Raw genomic sequence first — 17,956 nt, 5'->3', positions numbered from 1 at the left:
CCCGGGGCCCCGCTCTCCCGAGTCCGCCCGGCGCGGAGCCGGGGTCCAGGGCCTTGCCCTCGGCCTGCGTCCCGCCGCACACCCGCAAGCCCTAAGCGACGCCGCTCTTACAGGACCGAGCCTCCATTTTGAGAACACGGTTCGTGGAGAAGCGTGAAGGTTTCGAGCCTCCTGTCTGTCCCCGAGGGGCGCGACATCAGGCGGCTGCGTCCGCCGCGGCTCACCCACGTCCCCGCACCCGGAGGTCGCCCGCGTCGCCGTACAGCCCCCGCACAGGCTTGACCGTCTCAGAGGCACCGTGGTCAGGATTTCTGCCGGGCGGGTCCAGCTCTTCAGGGCCGCGACGGGCCGGGCAGAAGTGAAATCAACTGTGGCCAAGGCCTTGGCTGCTTTCACGGAGGGATTTTTCTGTGCCAACGTCTGTTTTCTTCCCTTTAAAATCCAGTTGAAAATAGCAAACACCTTTCAGGCATTCGTCGGCGTTGCGTAGATGTGCGAGGATCCGAAAGTGGGTATTTTCACGAAGAATGAAGCCGGCTGTTATTTACCCGGCGGCCTAGCAGATGAAAACTTAATTATTGTGTGCCTGTCCTAAAACCCAGGCATAAATCTCCGCAGCCCTCCTGGATAACGCTACATTTTTGCTTACGAAAAGTGGGATGTGAGCAACGCGCTGCACATTTCTCTGATTCTCCAGGTCTTGGGCTGCTGACACGCATTCGATCAATTTTAAAGGAATGCGCATAAATCAGCGAGCCCCTAGCGTTTCCTTCGTAGAGGTCCACAAATCCGGAAGGGCGCCTCTGAACCCACTGGGTCTAAGGCTTAGCAGTCCCAGGACAGGCTCGGTCTCTGCTCCGAGACTCCAGAATTCGCAGAGAGGACGCAAGAGGCTGCATCTTCACCTAACCCCGCAAACACACTCCGCAGGGTGTAATCTGCGCACATGTTACACGTTGAAATCTGTGTCACTAACTATCCGCACACTTACTATCACCCTCAGCTGACTTGCGCTGCCTCATGAATAGTTAAGAAAACAATACAATTTTAGGTTTAGTTTTTTAAAGAATAGTTTTCTTTTCCCCCTTTCTTAAAAAATATTTCTTTGTTTCAAAAATAAATCAACTGCACAATTTAAATGCATGGCTTCAGCTCTGTATCAGGCATAGATAATAGTGAAATGCAAAGTGACATTTTACAATCATCCACTTAAAATACCTTAATAAATTTGACAGTATTAAGAGCAAATGGAAAAAGTAGGGTGTTTTTTTTTTTCTTTCTAAAGCCCATATTTACAATTTTTAAATGGCAACATGACAGGCTACTACGGGATTCAAAAATCCTTGCTAATTAAATAGATGAAAATGGTGTCTAGTGGTTTCCATATTTACAATGTCATATTCAGAAAGTTTTCATTTTAGAAAAAAATATACTAGAATCAGCTATTCAACCACACTCTGCCAGTGTCTGGTGTTATTTTTCTTATATGGTGGCTGGCGTTATCCTGAATGTCTTTTTTTTTCTACGGGTTTAGACTAATTGATATTTGGGCATTAGGGACCCATCATAACCCATGCTTACTTCAGGTTATCTGGTAGATCCATGGAAATTTTAAATAAGAGGGGAGTTAGGTAAGATCACCATTATTAACAACTGTTTTATAAGGGCGGGGGAAACCTTTGGAATATCTTCTGTCATTAGTTTCAAAAACTGCAGAGAGAAAAAAAAAGAAAACCACTACTTTACCCAGAGTTCCTGCAGTGGCGATCGCTTGTGAAAGGGGTGGTATTCGGGCTGCAGAGCTGCTGTTGGCCTCCTTCCTAGGCCTGAGGCTCAGAATATTTCTTACATCTAAAGAAAAATATCCCCCTTCAACAGAAGAGTCCCCTTTGGAGCTGTTCATAAACACGCAGTTTGATCCAGTTTTGAGGGGACTTTCTACCACTTTAAACATTTTGGGAAAAGTTGTTACTTTGGAATGATGGCAGCTCATTTAGAAATGGAGTGCTGTGGCACAAGAACTTAGGGAGGTTGATCTGAAGCATCATTTTCATTTGTTTCCACAAGTAGAACGAAAATCCTCAAGGCAGCAAAATTTGACTGCACTTCACAAGGCCATTCCATAAGCACATTTCAAGACCCTGCTGTTTTTGAGATAGGTTTAGAGATTCTTTAAGTCTCCATCTATAAAGAAGCTATATGTCTTCAGGTTGAAGAGGTTTCCGTCTGCCAGGTTTGCAACCAACCAACCAATATTATTTTATGTAAAATGATGATTACGGTTCTTCGGGCCACAATAACTTTCCTTTAACATAAAGATTAAAATTAACCTCATCTGAAACATCCTAAGGCTCTTGGTTCCACCAACATTGCAATGCGTATGTGCATAGCATGGTGTTGACAAAAACACATTATGCTATGTGTATATTAAATATATAAGCATACATATGTATTATTTATGACCAGACAGCACCTGATGTGTGGTTAGGGGTCAATAAGCAGTAGATATTATTATTATTGTTATTTTTGATGGTGGTTGTTAACATTAAATGTATATATTTCTTCCACAAATCAAATGGCAGCTTTGCAAACATCAATATAAGATTGCACAGCACCCAGGAGCAGCATTCAGCTGTGAACTATCCAGGATAACTCTCCTTCTGCATTCATATTATGGTCATTTTGTAGATATGAGGTCTTTAAGCTCTCTATACTGGCCTCTTAAGAGGTGGGTTTCTTTGAATTTCTTAAATGTAACTCTAGAACTCTAGAGTTAGCGAGGCATCTGAAACTTTTTATTTGCCGTATAGACTCCCCTCTAGCTCTAATTAGGATGGTAGACCACCTTGGAGGGTGAGGGCCAGCAAAGAATGGTTATTTAAGAACACCTCTTAGATTGTAACAAAAGTGTACAGCTTTAAAGCAGATCTGCAGAAATCTGATGCAGATCAAATAACTGTGAAAATAAATTGAACTTAGTCATTAAAGGAGCAAAACTTCATCATGTTAAGTACATTTTGTATCTCAACTTCTAGAAATCACCTTAAATTACATCTCAGGTCATTAGTAATTAATGATACTATATCTGTACAGATTCTACAAATATATACACAAGCACACACAAACACTGAAATGCATATATGCATACACATATATGATATATATTCACATATATACAAGCACATGTATAACTTACATATATTCAAATTTGCTCCATCTGGAGCCAAAGAAATGAGTACTGAATCTCAGAAGGAGGTAAGACCTGATTCCCTTGAAGATGAAGAATTACAAGGAAGTTTGTCAACGCGAGGTGGCGCCCTTGATCTACTAATCCAGCTGAGGCCAATTCATGAGCTGTCAAAAGTCAAGGTCACAAATTGCCTTTTTTTCGTCAAGGTCAAGGTTTAAGGCCTTTCCTAGTCCTGTCATTTCAACAAATATCAAAACCTGCCCTCTCAGACACATGCGGACCCAACAGCAGATTTTAAAATACGACAGCCTGGGCATCGCTGATACTAAACAAATGGTTTTCATTTTCCACAGGGAGCCTGAGAAGTTATACTATCTCTTCCTCCTTTCCTTTTTCTCCTTTTCAGAATACCTGACACTTTAACTTTCTTGAAGCACTTTTCTAAATTTTTAAGATTTTAGTTATGAGGGATTTCTCCCTTCGCTTAAACATTTGTAGCAAAAAAAAAAAAAAAACCTACATAAAAATAATGGTCCTTGGTTTGTATAGGATAAACCTGCTCCTTTTCTTTCTGTGCAGTGCATGTTTAGCATAGGAAAATAATGAGTATTTCCTTCAGATTTTAATGGCAGTGACTGTTTTATTAACATAATCAACATCACTATAGCACTATCTACAGGTCTAAGGTTTTTTAATTATTATTTTTAGTAGAAATATTTAAAAAGCAGGTGCACAAATACATTTTCACAGTGTGCCGAATGTCTTTATTTACAAGATAGCATTTTAGAGTGAATATGAACAAAATGAATGTGCTGATTGAAATAACTGCTTGATTAAAAATGAGCTGTGAAGATGAATTCCTAAACTTTCTAATACGGTCTCATAACACAATAAACAAGGAAAAATACTAATCCCTTAATAGATCAAAATATAGAATGTAAACATCTAAATGTTTTGGGGTGGGGGAATGGATTTCTTTTCTGAGTTTTCTAAAAAATAAAAAAGGAAAATTATTTATCCCGCAAAATGTTTAGTAAATATTGGAAAACAGCCATTTAAATGAAAACAAAATTAATTGTTTTTAAACCAAAGTCCACCATGTTAGGGGTTGGGACCTCTCAGGAGATCTGCTATGAAGGGAATTTTGTGAATCTTCTGACGCTTTCAATATTTTTAGACATAAAATCCTTTGGAAGTAAATGGTATCAGGGCAGAAAACATACTTCAAATGCCACAAAATGTGCTTGTGATAAGCAAATAAAAATTATCAGAAGGACATTCCCAACCTGGGGTTCCCTTGTAGCCTAAAAGGCTCAGCTGGTTGTATTCACTACCAAGACAAATGATCCTGGGAAGGGCTTTCTCTCCCTTTCTCCCTTCATAGTAAATAGTCCAAAATCATTATTTCAGTACCTTGTCTTTTCCCTTCTAAATCTATACATGTTTTGCAGAATATACAACGGTAGGATTCTCACTAACATTTACCTGAGCAGTCACTTAACATGCAAAGGGGATGGTGAAGGCAACCCAAGGACAAGCAGATGTTTACAACAGCCTCTTGCTTTTGTAACCAATTTTTGGATTATTACCATATAACATAATGTCCTAAAATATAATAGTCACATAAATACTTACAAGATTTCAGTAAATGCGTAACTTATCTGAAATTGCGTATTTGGGGGTTGACATTTGACTCTAGAGTTTGTCATTTAACGGTCTGGGTCTGGTGGGGTTGGCGGAAGGGTTGGCAGTCTTTACCATTTCTTAAAGTAAAGTTTTAAAAGAGTTGTAGATTCCAAGGAGAAAGAGATTCCCCCCTCAGGAAAGCAAAATGCCAGTGTCTCTCTCTTTCCCATTCTTCAATTGTTATTAAACATTATAATCATTAGCTGGGTAAAGCAACGAGTTCTGAAGCATTTCTTCAAGTTGCCCGCTTGTTCCACTTTTAATCCATTAACTAGTGGTCTTCAGTTTGTTGATGACTTTTTTCTCTTTGACCCTCCTATTCTGGAACCAGATTGTAACCTGCCGCTCGGAGAGATTCGTCGTGGCTGATATCCGCCTCCGTTTGTCCTTGGTAATGAATTTGTTTGTAGCGTATTCCCGTTCGAGTTCTTTTAATTGCACCTTGGTGTAAGGGACGCGCTTCTTTCTCCCCCGCCTGTAGGAGCTGGCGTCTGAGGGATGAGAGACCACGTCTGGAAGATAGGGAAGAAGGCAAGTTACAGAGGGATCAGACCCAGGCCAGGACACAGGCGACAGCTTGATCTGAGCCACCCGCCTTGCAGCACCAGCTGCCCTTTGCCATGCTCTGCACAATCCAGCCTTCAGCCAAAAGCTGGAGGGTCAGTGAGGAGGGTGGTTAGTTCTGCACTGAAATGAAACCGCCCAGGGAGGGCTCCAATGACCATCCCAACTAGGCCGTCCTGCCCGCACAGAGCGCCGGGGTCGCTTGATCGCCTGGCCCAGCGGCCCACACCTTAGCGCTGGGCTCAGGGGTCAATAGTGCCATGCCTGGTTCCTCACTATTCCCTAAGACCTAACACTTGCTGCTTCCACACCGAAGTCATGTTTGAGAGAATGAATACGGGCAATTTGGTAAACCGTTTCCAGGTCAATTTCCCATCCTGGGCTGGGGAGGGCGGGGCGCAGAGGGAGAAGAAAGCCACCCAGGGTCCCAACGAGCTTTCCCCCAGCCATCCCTCACCCGGAGAGAGAGCCAGGAGCCAGCCTAGCTCCAGGGCAGTGCGGGCAGCGCCAGTCAGCCAGGGTCCGGCTCCCAGGGGTGCAGCGCTGCTAGGGCAGGCCGGAGAGAGAGACAGCAAAGGGGCACCAGGGTGACCCGGGAGCGAGAGGAGGAGAAGCTGGAGCAGAGCCGGGAGGACCGGGACTGAGAAGGGGGCGCCATTTACCGGGCAGAGTGGACTTCCAGAGGTGGGGAGGCTGCGCCTGCTCTTTGGGGCAGTACATTTGGCCGTTCCAGCCGTTGGGCAGCGCCCAGGGCTGGTAGCTTTCCATGGGAAGACCCAGGGGCTCGTGGCGCGACTCGCCGGGGCCCCCGAGGCCCGGCACCACCGGCATATCCAGGTAGCCCGGCACGGGCTGGTGGTGGTGGTAAGGCCCGGGCGCGTAGCCCTGGTGGTAGAAGGCGAACTCCTTAGCGCGGGAGCTGAACTCCTCGGCCGCGGGGCCGGCGGTGTCCATGTACTTGTCGGCGAAGGCGGCGGCGGCGGCGGCCGAGGCGGGCTGCGCGCACGACTTGATGGCGTTGGGGTGCGGGCCCATGCGGGCGCACGGGTAGTAGCCGCTGCCGAAGTAGCCGTAGGGCAGCGCCGCGGGCCCCGACGAGCTCTGCGCCGCCGCCGAGCAGGGACTGCACTGCTTGGCGGCCTCGGCGCCCGCCGGGCCCGCCGCCCCCGGCCCTCCCGAGGACGACGCGGCCGCGGCCGCTGCAGCGGCGGCGGCGGCGGCGGCGGCGGCGGCGGCGGCCGACGGGGGCGCCTCCCCGGGCGCGCTGCTGTAGGCGGCCGCGGCGCCGGGCGCCAGGGGCGCGGGGTGAGCCATCAGGTTGCGGCACTGGTTGGCCGCCGCCGCCGCCGCCGCCGCGGCCGCCGCCGCCACCGAGAAGTTGCCCCCCGCGGCCGCGGCCGCCGGATGGGGGAAGCCCCCGCCCCCGGCCCCGGCCGCCGCCGCCGCCGCTGCCGCCGCCGCCGCCGCCGCCGCCCCTTCCATGTTCTTGTTGAGCTCGTCGGCCACGAGGCCGCCGCCGTTGTCGTAGAGAAACATGACGGTGGGCTCGATCCAGCGGGGGTGGAGGAGCACGGAGGCTGTCATAGCCCGAGCCGCATGGAGAAGACCCCAGTGGCGCTGTTTTAAAAAGCCCCCAAGAAGTGAAGAGCGCGCCGCGCGGGGCCGGGGCCCGAGCGAGGGGGGCGGATCGCGCCCCGCGGGGTCGCGCCAGGCGGCCGCCCATTGGCCCGCCTCCCCCCCCCCCCGCTCCGCCCACGGCGCAGGCGAAGCGGGCGGCTCCCGGCCCGGCTCCGCGCGGCGCACCCGCGCTCCCCGCCGCCGCCCGCGAGGTCCCCAGCGCCAGCGCCCGCCGCGCGACCGCGCACCGCTCACCCGGGCGGAGGCGGGGGGCGCGGGCGGGCGCGGGCGGGAGGGAAGGGTGGCTTCCTCGCGGCTCCCCTTGCCGCCTCCTGTTCCAATGGGGCTCTGGGCCGCCTGAGACCGGAACGGGACAGGGGTGCGCTGCTGGGTTGCGACCTGAGGCTGTCAGGTAAATCCACAGGCGGCTGGGGATGGGATAATAGCGAGGCGCAGTCCAGCCTGGGTGTTTCTGGGTGCCTCCGGCGCTGTTTTCTTTCCAGGTACCCACATCTACGCGTCTGTCTGCTGCGAGACGCCAGCACTGACACTAGAGCGTTCAGCTTTCGTAGCGTCACGGTTTGGCTCTCTTTCCAGGGGAACAGGGGCTGGACGGTCGCGGATGCGCCTGGCTCTTGGACCCCAGGACATTCCACTGGAGAGCTTGGACTGCATTTAGGAGCTCCCCCTCCTTCCCTGTCCACAGTGCTGGCGGACAATTTCATACACTCGCACTTAGGCCCATAGGCTAAGAGTGACCCATCATCCACACTGTTACACACACATTCAAGTGTACCCTGATCACACACTCACACTTATGTAAACAGACTGTTCCTCATCCTGCACCAGTCACAACTCTTCCTCCTCCAGAGACTGTGAGATGCAGAGAGAGATTTGTGTGCACTGTTCTCCAGTGCTTCCACACCTCCAGCCCGCCTGTCCTGTTCTGGAAGGAGTTTAAGAGGAACAGGCTGGTTGGGAGCTGGCAAAGACTCAAAAGAGCCCCCCTTCTGGGGCCTAATGAAGGTTCATAGAGCCTGGGCAGGAGCTTACTCTCTAGTCACCCGAGCCCTTCTTATTTCACTCTGTTCTGGGACAGGAGAAAGAGACTCTTTGAGTCCATTTCATTCCTTCCCCCCCAAGTAGGATTGGGGAGAGCACTGTCTCCAGCCTGCAGAGGGTGTGCAGTCCTCCTCCATCCAAGAACCAGCCCAAGAAGCCTTTCCTCTGTGCGTGGGGATTGCGACCCTTTCCTGAGAGAATGGTGAGATGTTGGCGCTGGAAGAATCAAGCGGCCACCATGATTTGGTGAGGGCTTTGGGGCCACATACTTCCATTTCCTATTGTGGAGGCTGTGATCTGATCAGATGCTCAGAAGGGGAACATACGTTCAAAGTGAAAGTAGGTGTATTCCATGGAAACATCAGGGTTGGGGAGAGCGCTAAAATCCCTTCCACCCCAGGCGAACTGGTAAGCAGACAGGTAGAACCTGTCCTCTAGACCCAGCTTGCAGACTCAGCCCCAAGCTCAGGGCATTGCGGGACACCCCCAGCCCCTAACCCCCTCCCAGGTCTGCGCTCTAAGGCTCCAGCTCTTCCTGCAGGGTCCGGACCAACGAGGCTGGGCTATGGCTTTTATCCACCCTGATCCCGGGTTTGCCTGGACCAATGTAAATGTTGCCCAATAAAACCTTCTATGACCCCCCCCCCTCACCATACACATAACCAGTGTGCCCTTTCTTTCCTTCCTTTTTAGTAGCTCCGGGTAAATATTGATTTGCCCCCAGTTTACCTCCTCCCTGACCGGCCATTTACAGACTAAGGAACCGGCCTCTGTAGGGACCTGATTTTTGTGTTACTTTCCGGGCCGTTCGCCCCCCTTCCTTCCTCCAAGTGGCATTGTAAAATTCACGGTGACAAAGAGGCAGGGTAGGGTTCAAGGCCCCAGTTCCTGAGGACTTCAGGGCTGTTTTACGTGTGGGTCAGACACGGCTGGAGGCCAAGGTCAAGTTGAAAGTTGTAGTCTAGCCAGCGTGAGAACTGCCAAGCAAGCCTGGAGACCCAGGCAGCTGCGAAAGGCCCACCGCCCACCACCCCTCACTCTTGACTCCTTTCTCCTTTGGAATTCCTGTTCCTGGCTCTCTTTGGTTACCCATAATTTTTTGCTGCCTTCATAGAGTTTTTGGGGCGGTGTTTACAGACTCTTCTTCTCTGCCTCCTCCCTGCTCTTGGCCCGAGCTTCAAGCCTCTTCTGTTTTCTAGCCAGACCCGGAAAAACGAAAACACAGCTCGGGGAGCCCCCACCAGCCAGCGCTTGTGCCAGCTCACCTCTGGCCATGGCGCAGCTGTCGGTGCACACAGCGGCCAAGGCCAGCTCCACATTCATCACTCCCTCTCCCCACTTCGTCGGAGACTGAGAGCACTGCATGCAGAGGAAGGGCCCCAGCTCCACAGACTGCCAAAGTCGACTGGGTCCCTCCTCAACAAAAATGGTGAGACAAGTTTTCATCTTGTCTGCTGAGGAGCTGCAAGCAGGTTTGTCTGGGAGGACAGCGCTGGGGGAAGGCTTTGGGTTGCATCTCAAATTAAGCTTTGCTCCTTAAACTTGGTGGCTCCGCCAGGGAAGAGCTTCAGGCCTGAATTATTTATTGAACTTTGTGATGGATCTTTAGTGATCAAGTTATCTGGATGTTTTCTTAGTTCCCTATCAACTTTCAAAAAACTCTCAAGACATGGTTACTTAGAGGGAGGCAGCCAGCTCGTTCCCTTCTTAGCTTAGATCTCTCTCTCTCTCCCTCTCCCTCTCTCTCTTTCTCTCTCCATATATATGTATATAGATAGATAGATAGGTAGATAGATATCATTTCATATATATATGAAATGATTTTGATAGATATCATTTCATATGTATGTGTATATATATGTATATATACACATACATATGAAATGATTTTTCCACCAGGCAAGTCAATGGCGTGCTGGCGTGCCGTCACTGTTTTTAAAAGTCTGCAGGTCCTGCTAGATATTGAATTGTAGCCATCAACCAGTGGGGATGGTTTGTAGAATTTGAATGAGCTCCGTGAATAATTTTGGGTCTCACTTTTTACTCACTTTGAAGCAAGAAAATCTCTCTCCCTTCTTTTCCTTTGTTGAGGGATATAAGAGATTCATTAATTGTTCCCAATACTGTTTCTCAGCCTCTTAGCCTTCCTGGCAGCCACCAGAATTGGCTTGCTGTGGCAAATGAAAGGTGTGAGGGCAGCGAAGAACTGGAGCGTGCTCTGGGAAGCAAGCACAAAACTCCCTTCCTCTTTTTCCCTACATCAAGGTCAAGACTCACTTGCCAGCCCAGCTATTCATCTCCGACCCCTCTGCTTTTTTGTCCACTCAGTAATTCCTATGGAGGTGCCATCAACTTGAACCTGGCAATGACAGTTTTATCCTAAGACCCTTTTTGAGCTAGGCTGGGGAAGCCAGGACACCCATTAGGATCTGCGGGAGGCAGTGGCCCCTTGAGTAAGGGGGTGGCAGGAATAGAGGTGGGCTCAGCCTGGTGCTTCCTGATTTTTCCCTGGAGAGGCCCTGAATAGGCAGCGTGGGCAAGATGGAAGGACAGCGGGAGCCCAGTGGCTTGGCCTTTGTTCTAGGAGCTGCCAGACCCTTCTTCTTGCCAGACCCATGGCATGCATGGCTTCTTACCTCTTAGGACAGACCAAGGTTTCCCATGGGGCTTTTCTGCCCTGGAGCCTCCTGCTGAAGAAAGAGACTTTGACTGGGTTTTGTGTGTGTGTTGTGTGTGTGTGTGTGTGTGTGTGTGTGTGTGTGCGCGCGCGCGGGGGCGCTTGCTGCCAGCCTGGGCCATGGGGCCCTGGGCTCCCAGGGTTAGAAGAGAATAGGACAAAGGGAAACCAGGTTTTAATCGAGTTTGATTTTCACTAGCAAATGAAATTTACCTGCTCTCACTTTAACTCAGAGGAGGCTGTCAGCACCGCTCCCTGGCGCTATTTCTCTGCATCCATGCAGTATTAGGATAAACATTCCTCTGTTGGTTTTTAAAGACACTTTGTATTTCAAGATATTCATGTGTTTCTAATGTATCCAAGCAGCTTTACGAGCGGCATTTGCAGAACATCTTAACCCTCTCTCTCCCGATATGGGAGGGGAGGGGTGGGGGCACAGAGATAATGGCAAAGGAAGAAAGATCCGGAGTGGGAAATGGCGGAGGAGCTGAGACTAGCTAGGAGGGAGAGAAAGAGAGACAGGGAAAAACAGCCGAACAGGATAGCATGTCTGAATCTGCAGTCACCCCAGACCATTTGGGTAAGAGGCAAGTAAGGGTCACTCTGTTCCCAGTGGATTTTTCAAGTTTCCCTACCCTTATTCCCAGCAGGGTGGAAACTATACTCTTTTTTTCCTTTCGGAGAAAGGGTAGGTTCTGAAGAAACCTGGGCTGAAGCTGGCCAGTAGGCAGGGCAATGGCATATCCTGAGTCACTTTTTCAAACTTTGGTTCTAGATTTTTGTGCATTTGAAGCCTTAATGAAGCAGCAAAAGGCCCAAGGCTGTAGGAACAGTTTTGACCTGTGGGAAGTCACTTGGCACTGTGGTGACCAATGTTAACACGGTGAAAATGGATGTACAAGATCCTAGAAGACCCATTTTGCCATTAAGATCCCCTCATCCCATGGATTTTGAGGAGAGCAAGTTTTGGGAGGAGCAGCTCTCTCACTGCCTGGTGGGTTCCTTCTGGTAGCAGGCCTTCAAGGCCACCAGTGCCCAGCGCCTCAGGAAGGACAGCGGCAGAAGCCCAGGGAGGACCCCAGTGGCAGCGCTGCCCAGCAGTGTCCCTCTCGCCCAACCCCCCAGAAAGTCCTTGAGCATGGAGAGGGGCGCCTCCCACACGCGGTTTAGGACAATCACTCCCCAGGCTCCCTTGAGGAGCAGCCGCCTCTGCACAGGGCCCGCGGGCTGCGCCCAGACTCCCCAAGCTTGGCGTAAACTTGGAGTGAGGGGCGCCTTCCCGCGTCTGAGACCGACCGCCCTCGGGCTCAGGAAGGCCTGGGGGATTCGGCCTGTGGCAGTGGTGATGGGGAGGGAGCCATGCCTGCCCCGACGGTGCCGCCGCAGCTCTTCTCTTGACTGGACCTGGACCTCAGCCTTCATTCAAAGGACCGGAGCAAGCGTTTGAAGAAGACGGAACTTGTGAAGCGCTCAGCCGGAAGGAGCGACAGCCTTCTCGAATATCTCAGCTGGAGGCTGGGGTACCGGCCGGCCGGACTCGGGGCCCACACCACCCAGGGAGTGAGCCCCCCGTCACTCGGCCGGGGCGCGGGGCGAGCGCAGGATGGCCTGACGACTCCTGGGCGGCTGCGACGCAAAGAGGCCCCGCAAAAAGGCCGAGAGGTCTCTGTCCGGTCGCTGTCTGTCCCCCGCCACTGCCCGAAAGGAATCCCACCCGCCCGTCTCCACCCCTATCTTTGCTTGATGCTCGCTCCCGCAACAAACAGGAAACCAGCGCTGGGCTGTGGATTCATTCTGTCAACAAACACACTGAAGACATTCTAGCGTTTGGAGGAAATAGGGGGTTTGGACGTGAGGCTGGCCCGGAGGAGCCCCGGCTTTCTCGGGAAGAAACCGGAGCAGGCGGGCGGCCGGGCCGCCTGGGCCCGCGTGAGCCCGTCTGTTCTCAGAACCCGAAAGACTCCCCCATCCCTGACCCAGGCTGCGAATTCTTAAGCTAGAAGGCAGCTCAGGGAGAGAAACTCCCCAGCGCAGCCACGGGGAAGGGGGCGCTCAGAACAGACAACACAGAGGTGTGATCAGACTTTTCCCAGTACGTTCTCCGCTGTAATCATAACGATGTGTGTGCCGTGATATGCACACACGGATGCACACATCAAATGCGCCCCCGCACACAGTGAACAAGACGTTCAGTGTCACGTGGGTGAAATACAGGCATCCGTCTAGAGGAAAAATGTTTCACCCTGTCGGACCAGCCTGGTGACATACTTCGGGGTAGCTGGCGTCTCTCTACCCGTTCTGATTTTCCCAACCACTCACCATTCCTTCCCCCGCCGCTTTGTAAATACACCTGTCCCCAGTGGAAGGCGAGCCCCCGACTGGCGTTTACCTGGTTCGGGTGTTCTCTCCAGAAACTCGGGCTGCCTCTGGGACCCCGCGCGGAGCCGGCGAGGGGCGCCGACGCTGCTCTGGGCGCAGCCGCGGCTCCTTTGTCCCGCGGCTGCAGCCCCGCTTGGCCCAGCGCTTAGGGAAACGAAGCAGCTCAATAAAAACTTTTGATATTAGTTTTTATGGGTATTTACACTCTGGTCAGGGGAGCTGAGTACGGAAGCTCCATCAATCAGCCCCCAACCTCAGGTTTGGATGCTCAGTTTATGGATTGGGAAAGGGAAATTGCCGGAAAGAAAGCATGGGGATGGCCGGCTGATTGCGGAGAATTGAAAAGGGAGCAAGGTCGTTTTCCGTTCTTGGAAAACGAAGATTAAATGGGTACCGCCAGGTGGTATCCAACTGGACTATGTTTTTATTTGAGCCCCCTGGCCGGGATTATTTTTCCACCTTCGCCTAACAAAGTAGTTTTTAAATCCTTTTATTATGAAAAATCCCAAATACCCACAAAAGTATAAGGAACCCCTATATGCCCAACTCCTAGTTTCAATCACTATGATCATGTTGTCTCTCATGTTTCATCATCCACTTCCATTTTTTTGAATATTTTAAAGAAAATTCCAGACATCACATCATCTTAATCCCAACATAGGGTTTTGGGGATAAATTTCAAGGTTAAGCAAAATTGGTCAATAAAAAGGAATCCTTGCTATGTCTGAGGGTAAGGGGTCAGTGTGTTTGAACTTGAATTGTTCCAATCACAATCTAGAAAGAACTTGAGAGTCCACCCAAAAGAAATCTGGACAAAAAGGGGTTGGGGGTGTGGAGCATCTTGCCTGAAAATTTGTCTCCTCGTTATCAAATACACAAATATGAGGGAGACTTATGTTACCCTTTTCCAGGAGTGCGTCATCCTTTCATTGAAGATTTCTACTGTTGTGTCAGGATTTGGGGAAGAGATAAAAATCATGCCTCAGTCCTTTCCGTGTCCTAACTTGACATATATTCCCTTCTTATTGGACAAGTGACAATTTCACATTTCAGCACATCTCCTCCCCTGGTAGAAACTAAAAAGAGATTTCTAATGATTAAGCAAGGAAGGGAACATTGTACTGGATTGATATTTTATTGCAGCAACCACAGTTTTCAAAAAGAAATGCAATTCCATGTATTTTAAAAACTCTCCTCAGCAGTAAAAGATTTTAAAACAAGAATTAATAGACATTGTGGTTTGTTTTGTTTTCTTTTTATTCAGTGGCCTAACTGACAACAAGCATGATCCTCTCCAGAAACTCTGGAGTGTGATTTAACTAAAAGCCTTGGCAACATTAGAAAGCAAAAAGGCAAAAATGGAAAATAACAACTCATGGAATTTGACAAGTCCTATACCAGCCAGCGACTTCATAAGTTCAAATCCCTCTTGTCTGAATGGATATTTATCGTTCTTTCTGTGGCAGAGTGTTGGGTTATTTTGCATTTGGATTGTTTATGGTTCCTTAATGACCTTTTTTTGAGTCTTTGTCAAGTATCTGGGATGCTCTTTGCTAATATATGCTAATATAACTGCTTATCGCATTAGAAAAGAGATATGTGGCTAAACTCAGAAGGAATGTGTAAATGAAGCAAGAGAATTATGTGCACAGACTTTATATAACTCTCTAACAACTTCAGCTGCCCCCAGCAGAAGCCCTGGAGACAATGGCCCTGAGTCCCTCCATGCTGCCTGTGGGGAATCAGCAAGATTAATTCCTACTGGGGTTTGGGGCACAGCAGCTCCTTCAAGCGTCTTTGGTTTCCTGACTCTAAGATGGAGTTCACCATGGGGGTGAGGGTTCCAGTCAGGGTCAGAGTGGGGACTTCAGAAGTGTGAAGATTTGGAGGAAGAAGGAGAGAGGAAAAGAGATGCCACCACAGAAAAGCTGTGAGACAAAGAGGAAAGGACAGACGGAAGGCAAAAAAATAAAAAGCAAAGAAAGCATAATTCCCAACAAAACATCAAGCCACGGCAGCCCAAGGCAGGCCCATGTTTTTAAAGCTCTGCAGAAACCCGTTCTCTGCGGAAGCCTGTTCGCTGAAGAAGCCTGGCTGGAAGCCCCGGCTGGTGAGGAGCAGATGGTTAGGCTGCAAGCCTCCCTGTGACTTCTTTAACTGCACAAAAATAATATGGGCTTTGAGAATCTGATTAAAGTTCAGAATTAAATGTGGGTGTGAACTTCTGTCCACAGAGAGTCCAAGCAAAGAATTCTGGCTGGTATCAGCTGCCCCAGCATAGGTCTTGAGCCAGACTTGGGACAATTCATTCAGCCTGCTAGCAATTACATGCTCTCAGCCACTTTTAAAAAGGCCATATTTCTTTACATTTCTAGGACCTAATGTGGGGTTATGTCAGGTCATGGGACCCTTGGCTGGTGCAAAGTAATTTGATGTCATTGAGAGCAAGTAGACTCGTTTGTCACCCCGAGGAATAGACGTCCCCATGGGCCTGAGCTGGGAGCAGAGCAGAGCTGGCTGGTTCAAGGTCAGCTTAGCTAGGTGGGCTGAGTTGAGGGGAGCTTTCTAGGTGATGTGTGTTGGCGCAGGGGAGTGAGGGATTAGCTCTGCTGCAGGTATTCACATCAGCCCATTGAGCTCCTATGGGACCCAGACTGCTCCAGGACCTTGGATCCCAGGTTCATTTGCTACAGGATCCAAATCTCAGTTTTTATTCTCTGAAGTTAAAGCTGGTTAGCACGGCTACGGTCCTTCCTTCCATCCCCACCCACCAGTGCTCCAATGGTTTGTATCAGATTCCATAAAATTAAGGGAGACCCCTATCTGAGGCACAAGACTCACCCAGCTGAGAGCTGAGGGCAGAAAGGGCCAGAACTCTATTCCCCTTTGGGGATGCACTGTGGTGTCTGACAGGGTTGGCTAACGTCTTGGTGAAGGGCTTCAAGGCATTCGCCTAGAGTGGTCTCCTCATCCACTGTTTTCAGTTAGGTTCAGCGTTTTTTGGGGGGGGGAGGGGAAGGGTGGTAGGAGGATAACAGAAAGCTAAAAAAGAGGGTTCCCTGAGGCCAAGCCCTGGAGTACGGGTAGGTGTGGAGAAAGCAACTTGATGGGCAAAAGGAGAAGGAGAGGAGACCACTTCCTATAGGGTCCTCCTGCAGAAGGCCAGTCTCAGCAGTCTTCTCTGTCCCCTGCAGTCACCACCCCAGAGGGCCTGGAAACTCTCCCAGTGGAGCTGCAGACCCACTGCTGTGGGGCCCAGTTGTGGCTCCTGGAATCCCACGTTGAAACGTGATGCGAATGTATCCTTTGGCCTCTGTCGCCTCAGAAGGCTTCCTGGTGCTGCTCTTCCTCCCTGACAATTCCAAGATGATGTAATGCCACAATAAATGGAACAAGACGGGGAACTTAGACCAAGACAATGTGGTCAGCCAGGAGGCCACCGAAGAGGGATACCTTGCTATAAACAGGTGAAGCCGGCCAATCGAGAAGCTGCAACTGGTAACTGGGAGCAGATGGGGAGGCTGGCAGGGAGTCTGCCTATCTTTCCACCTGCCTTCAGGTTAGGCAGAGGCCGCTGGCGCTGCGGGGGTGCTAAGGTAAGAGACAGCATTCCATATGTGGGGCTCATTCCCTGGGATCCTGAGAGACACCCAGTTCTCCGTAGAAATTATTCTGGACAAGAGGAAGCAGACAGGGCACGGTCCAACAGAGATGAGGCGAAAATACCGCGTGCAGTCCCTTGAGAAGCTGGGATCCTACAGCTCTGCAGTGTGCCTGGCCCACACCAGCCGGCAGGCGGCGAGGGGTTAAAACCCATCTCTGGGTGGGATGGCCTTCAGCCCTCCCGCCTCACTTGGGTTTCTGTGGCGATCTGTTGGTCCCCAAGTCGCTCAGGACCCTCCAGGAAAACCCACATATGGTCGTTGCAGGACTCCGCCCGCTTCAGGTTCAGGAGCCCCAGGAAGAGCTGGACAGGAATCCGGGAATTCTGGGCCCCGCGTGCCCTCAGTTGGTTGACCAGGACCCCACCCGGGAGACAGGAAAGCCAACGAGAGCTGGACCTTTCCTCTCCGAGGTGGAAGTATCGTTTTCGCCCTGGGTTCCGGCCCGGGGCCTGGGATCTTGGAGACGGTCGCAGGCTTCGAAGGTGCGGCTTGAAAGAGGGGTCCTGTCCCGCAGCCCCAATCCGGCGGCAGTCAAGGTCGCGCAGTAGGCAGAGGCAGAGAACGCTCGCAAGTCACAGCTGCAGTTCCGACGTCTTCCCACTAGATGTCTTCCCAGTTAGTCGGAATCGCAGGGCGCTGTCGGCTCCCGGTGCCCGAGACTCGGTTTCCCCCGCCGCTTTTGGAAGTCTGGTGTTCCTTTGGGAAAACAAACCGTTGTCTTTCTTTCTTATGGCCCCCTTCCCGCCCCGCGCTCTAAATTCTGCCTCTGGAAATCCATCAGAATTAAACGCTGGCTCCCTGCGGGCCTGCGACGGGACCGCTCTCGCCATTGGAATCTTTTTATGACCTTTGATGTGTTTAAATAACATAGCAAGCCTGAGTACACACCTCGGATTAAACTTTAATCGGCTGCAGTCAAGGTCGCCCAGGTGGTAAACGCGTTTCCTCCGAGGTCTCCTGGTGGACACTGCGGGGTCCAAAGTCTGGGGCTGAGGCCCCCACTGTGAGCTCCCGCCTCTGCCCAGGCCTGGGTGGGGGCCAGGATGACGGCGATCCCGTCCAGCCTCCAAAGAGGACGGAGGAAATAGGATCGGAGGCGGACACCCAGGGTGGGCT

At 50.8% G+C, this 17,956-nt stretch overlaps 1 protein-coding gene across 1 annotated transcript; it reads right to left on the bottom strand.

The window, feature by feature from the left end:
- Positions 1 to 5,143: 5,143 nt before the first annotated feature.
- Positions 5,144 to 7,024, bottom strand: HOXA13 (homeobox A13; the record flags this gene model as incomplete). Its single annotated transcript, XM_081079733.1, has 2 exons — positions 5,144 to 5,388; positions 6,103 to 7,024. 2 exons carry the CDS (start codon positions 7,022 to 7,024, stop codon positions 5,144 to 5,146), a joined length of 1,167 nt encoding a protein of 388 aa, XP_080935859.1.
- Between the last annotated feature and the right edge of the window lie 10,932 nt (positions 7,025 to 17,956).

The sequence above is a fragment of the Rhinolophus hipposideros genome, assembly GCF_964194185.1.
Source record: "Rhinolophus hipposideros genome assembly, chromosome: 18".
In the NCBI taxonomy this organism is placed as follows: domain Eukaryota; kingdom Metazoa; phylum Chordata; class Mammalia; order Chiroptera; family Rhinolophidae; genus Rhinolophus; species Rhinolophus hipposideros.
This window is presented reverse-complemented; position numbering and strand designations above follow the sequence as displayed.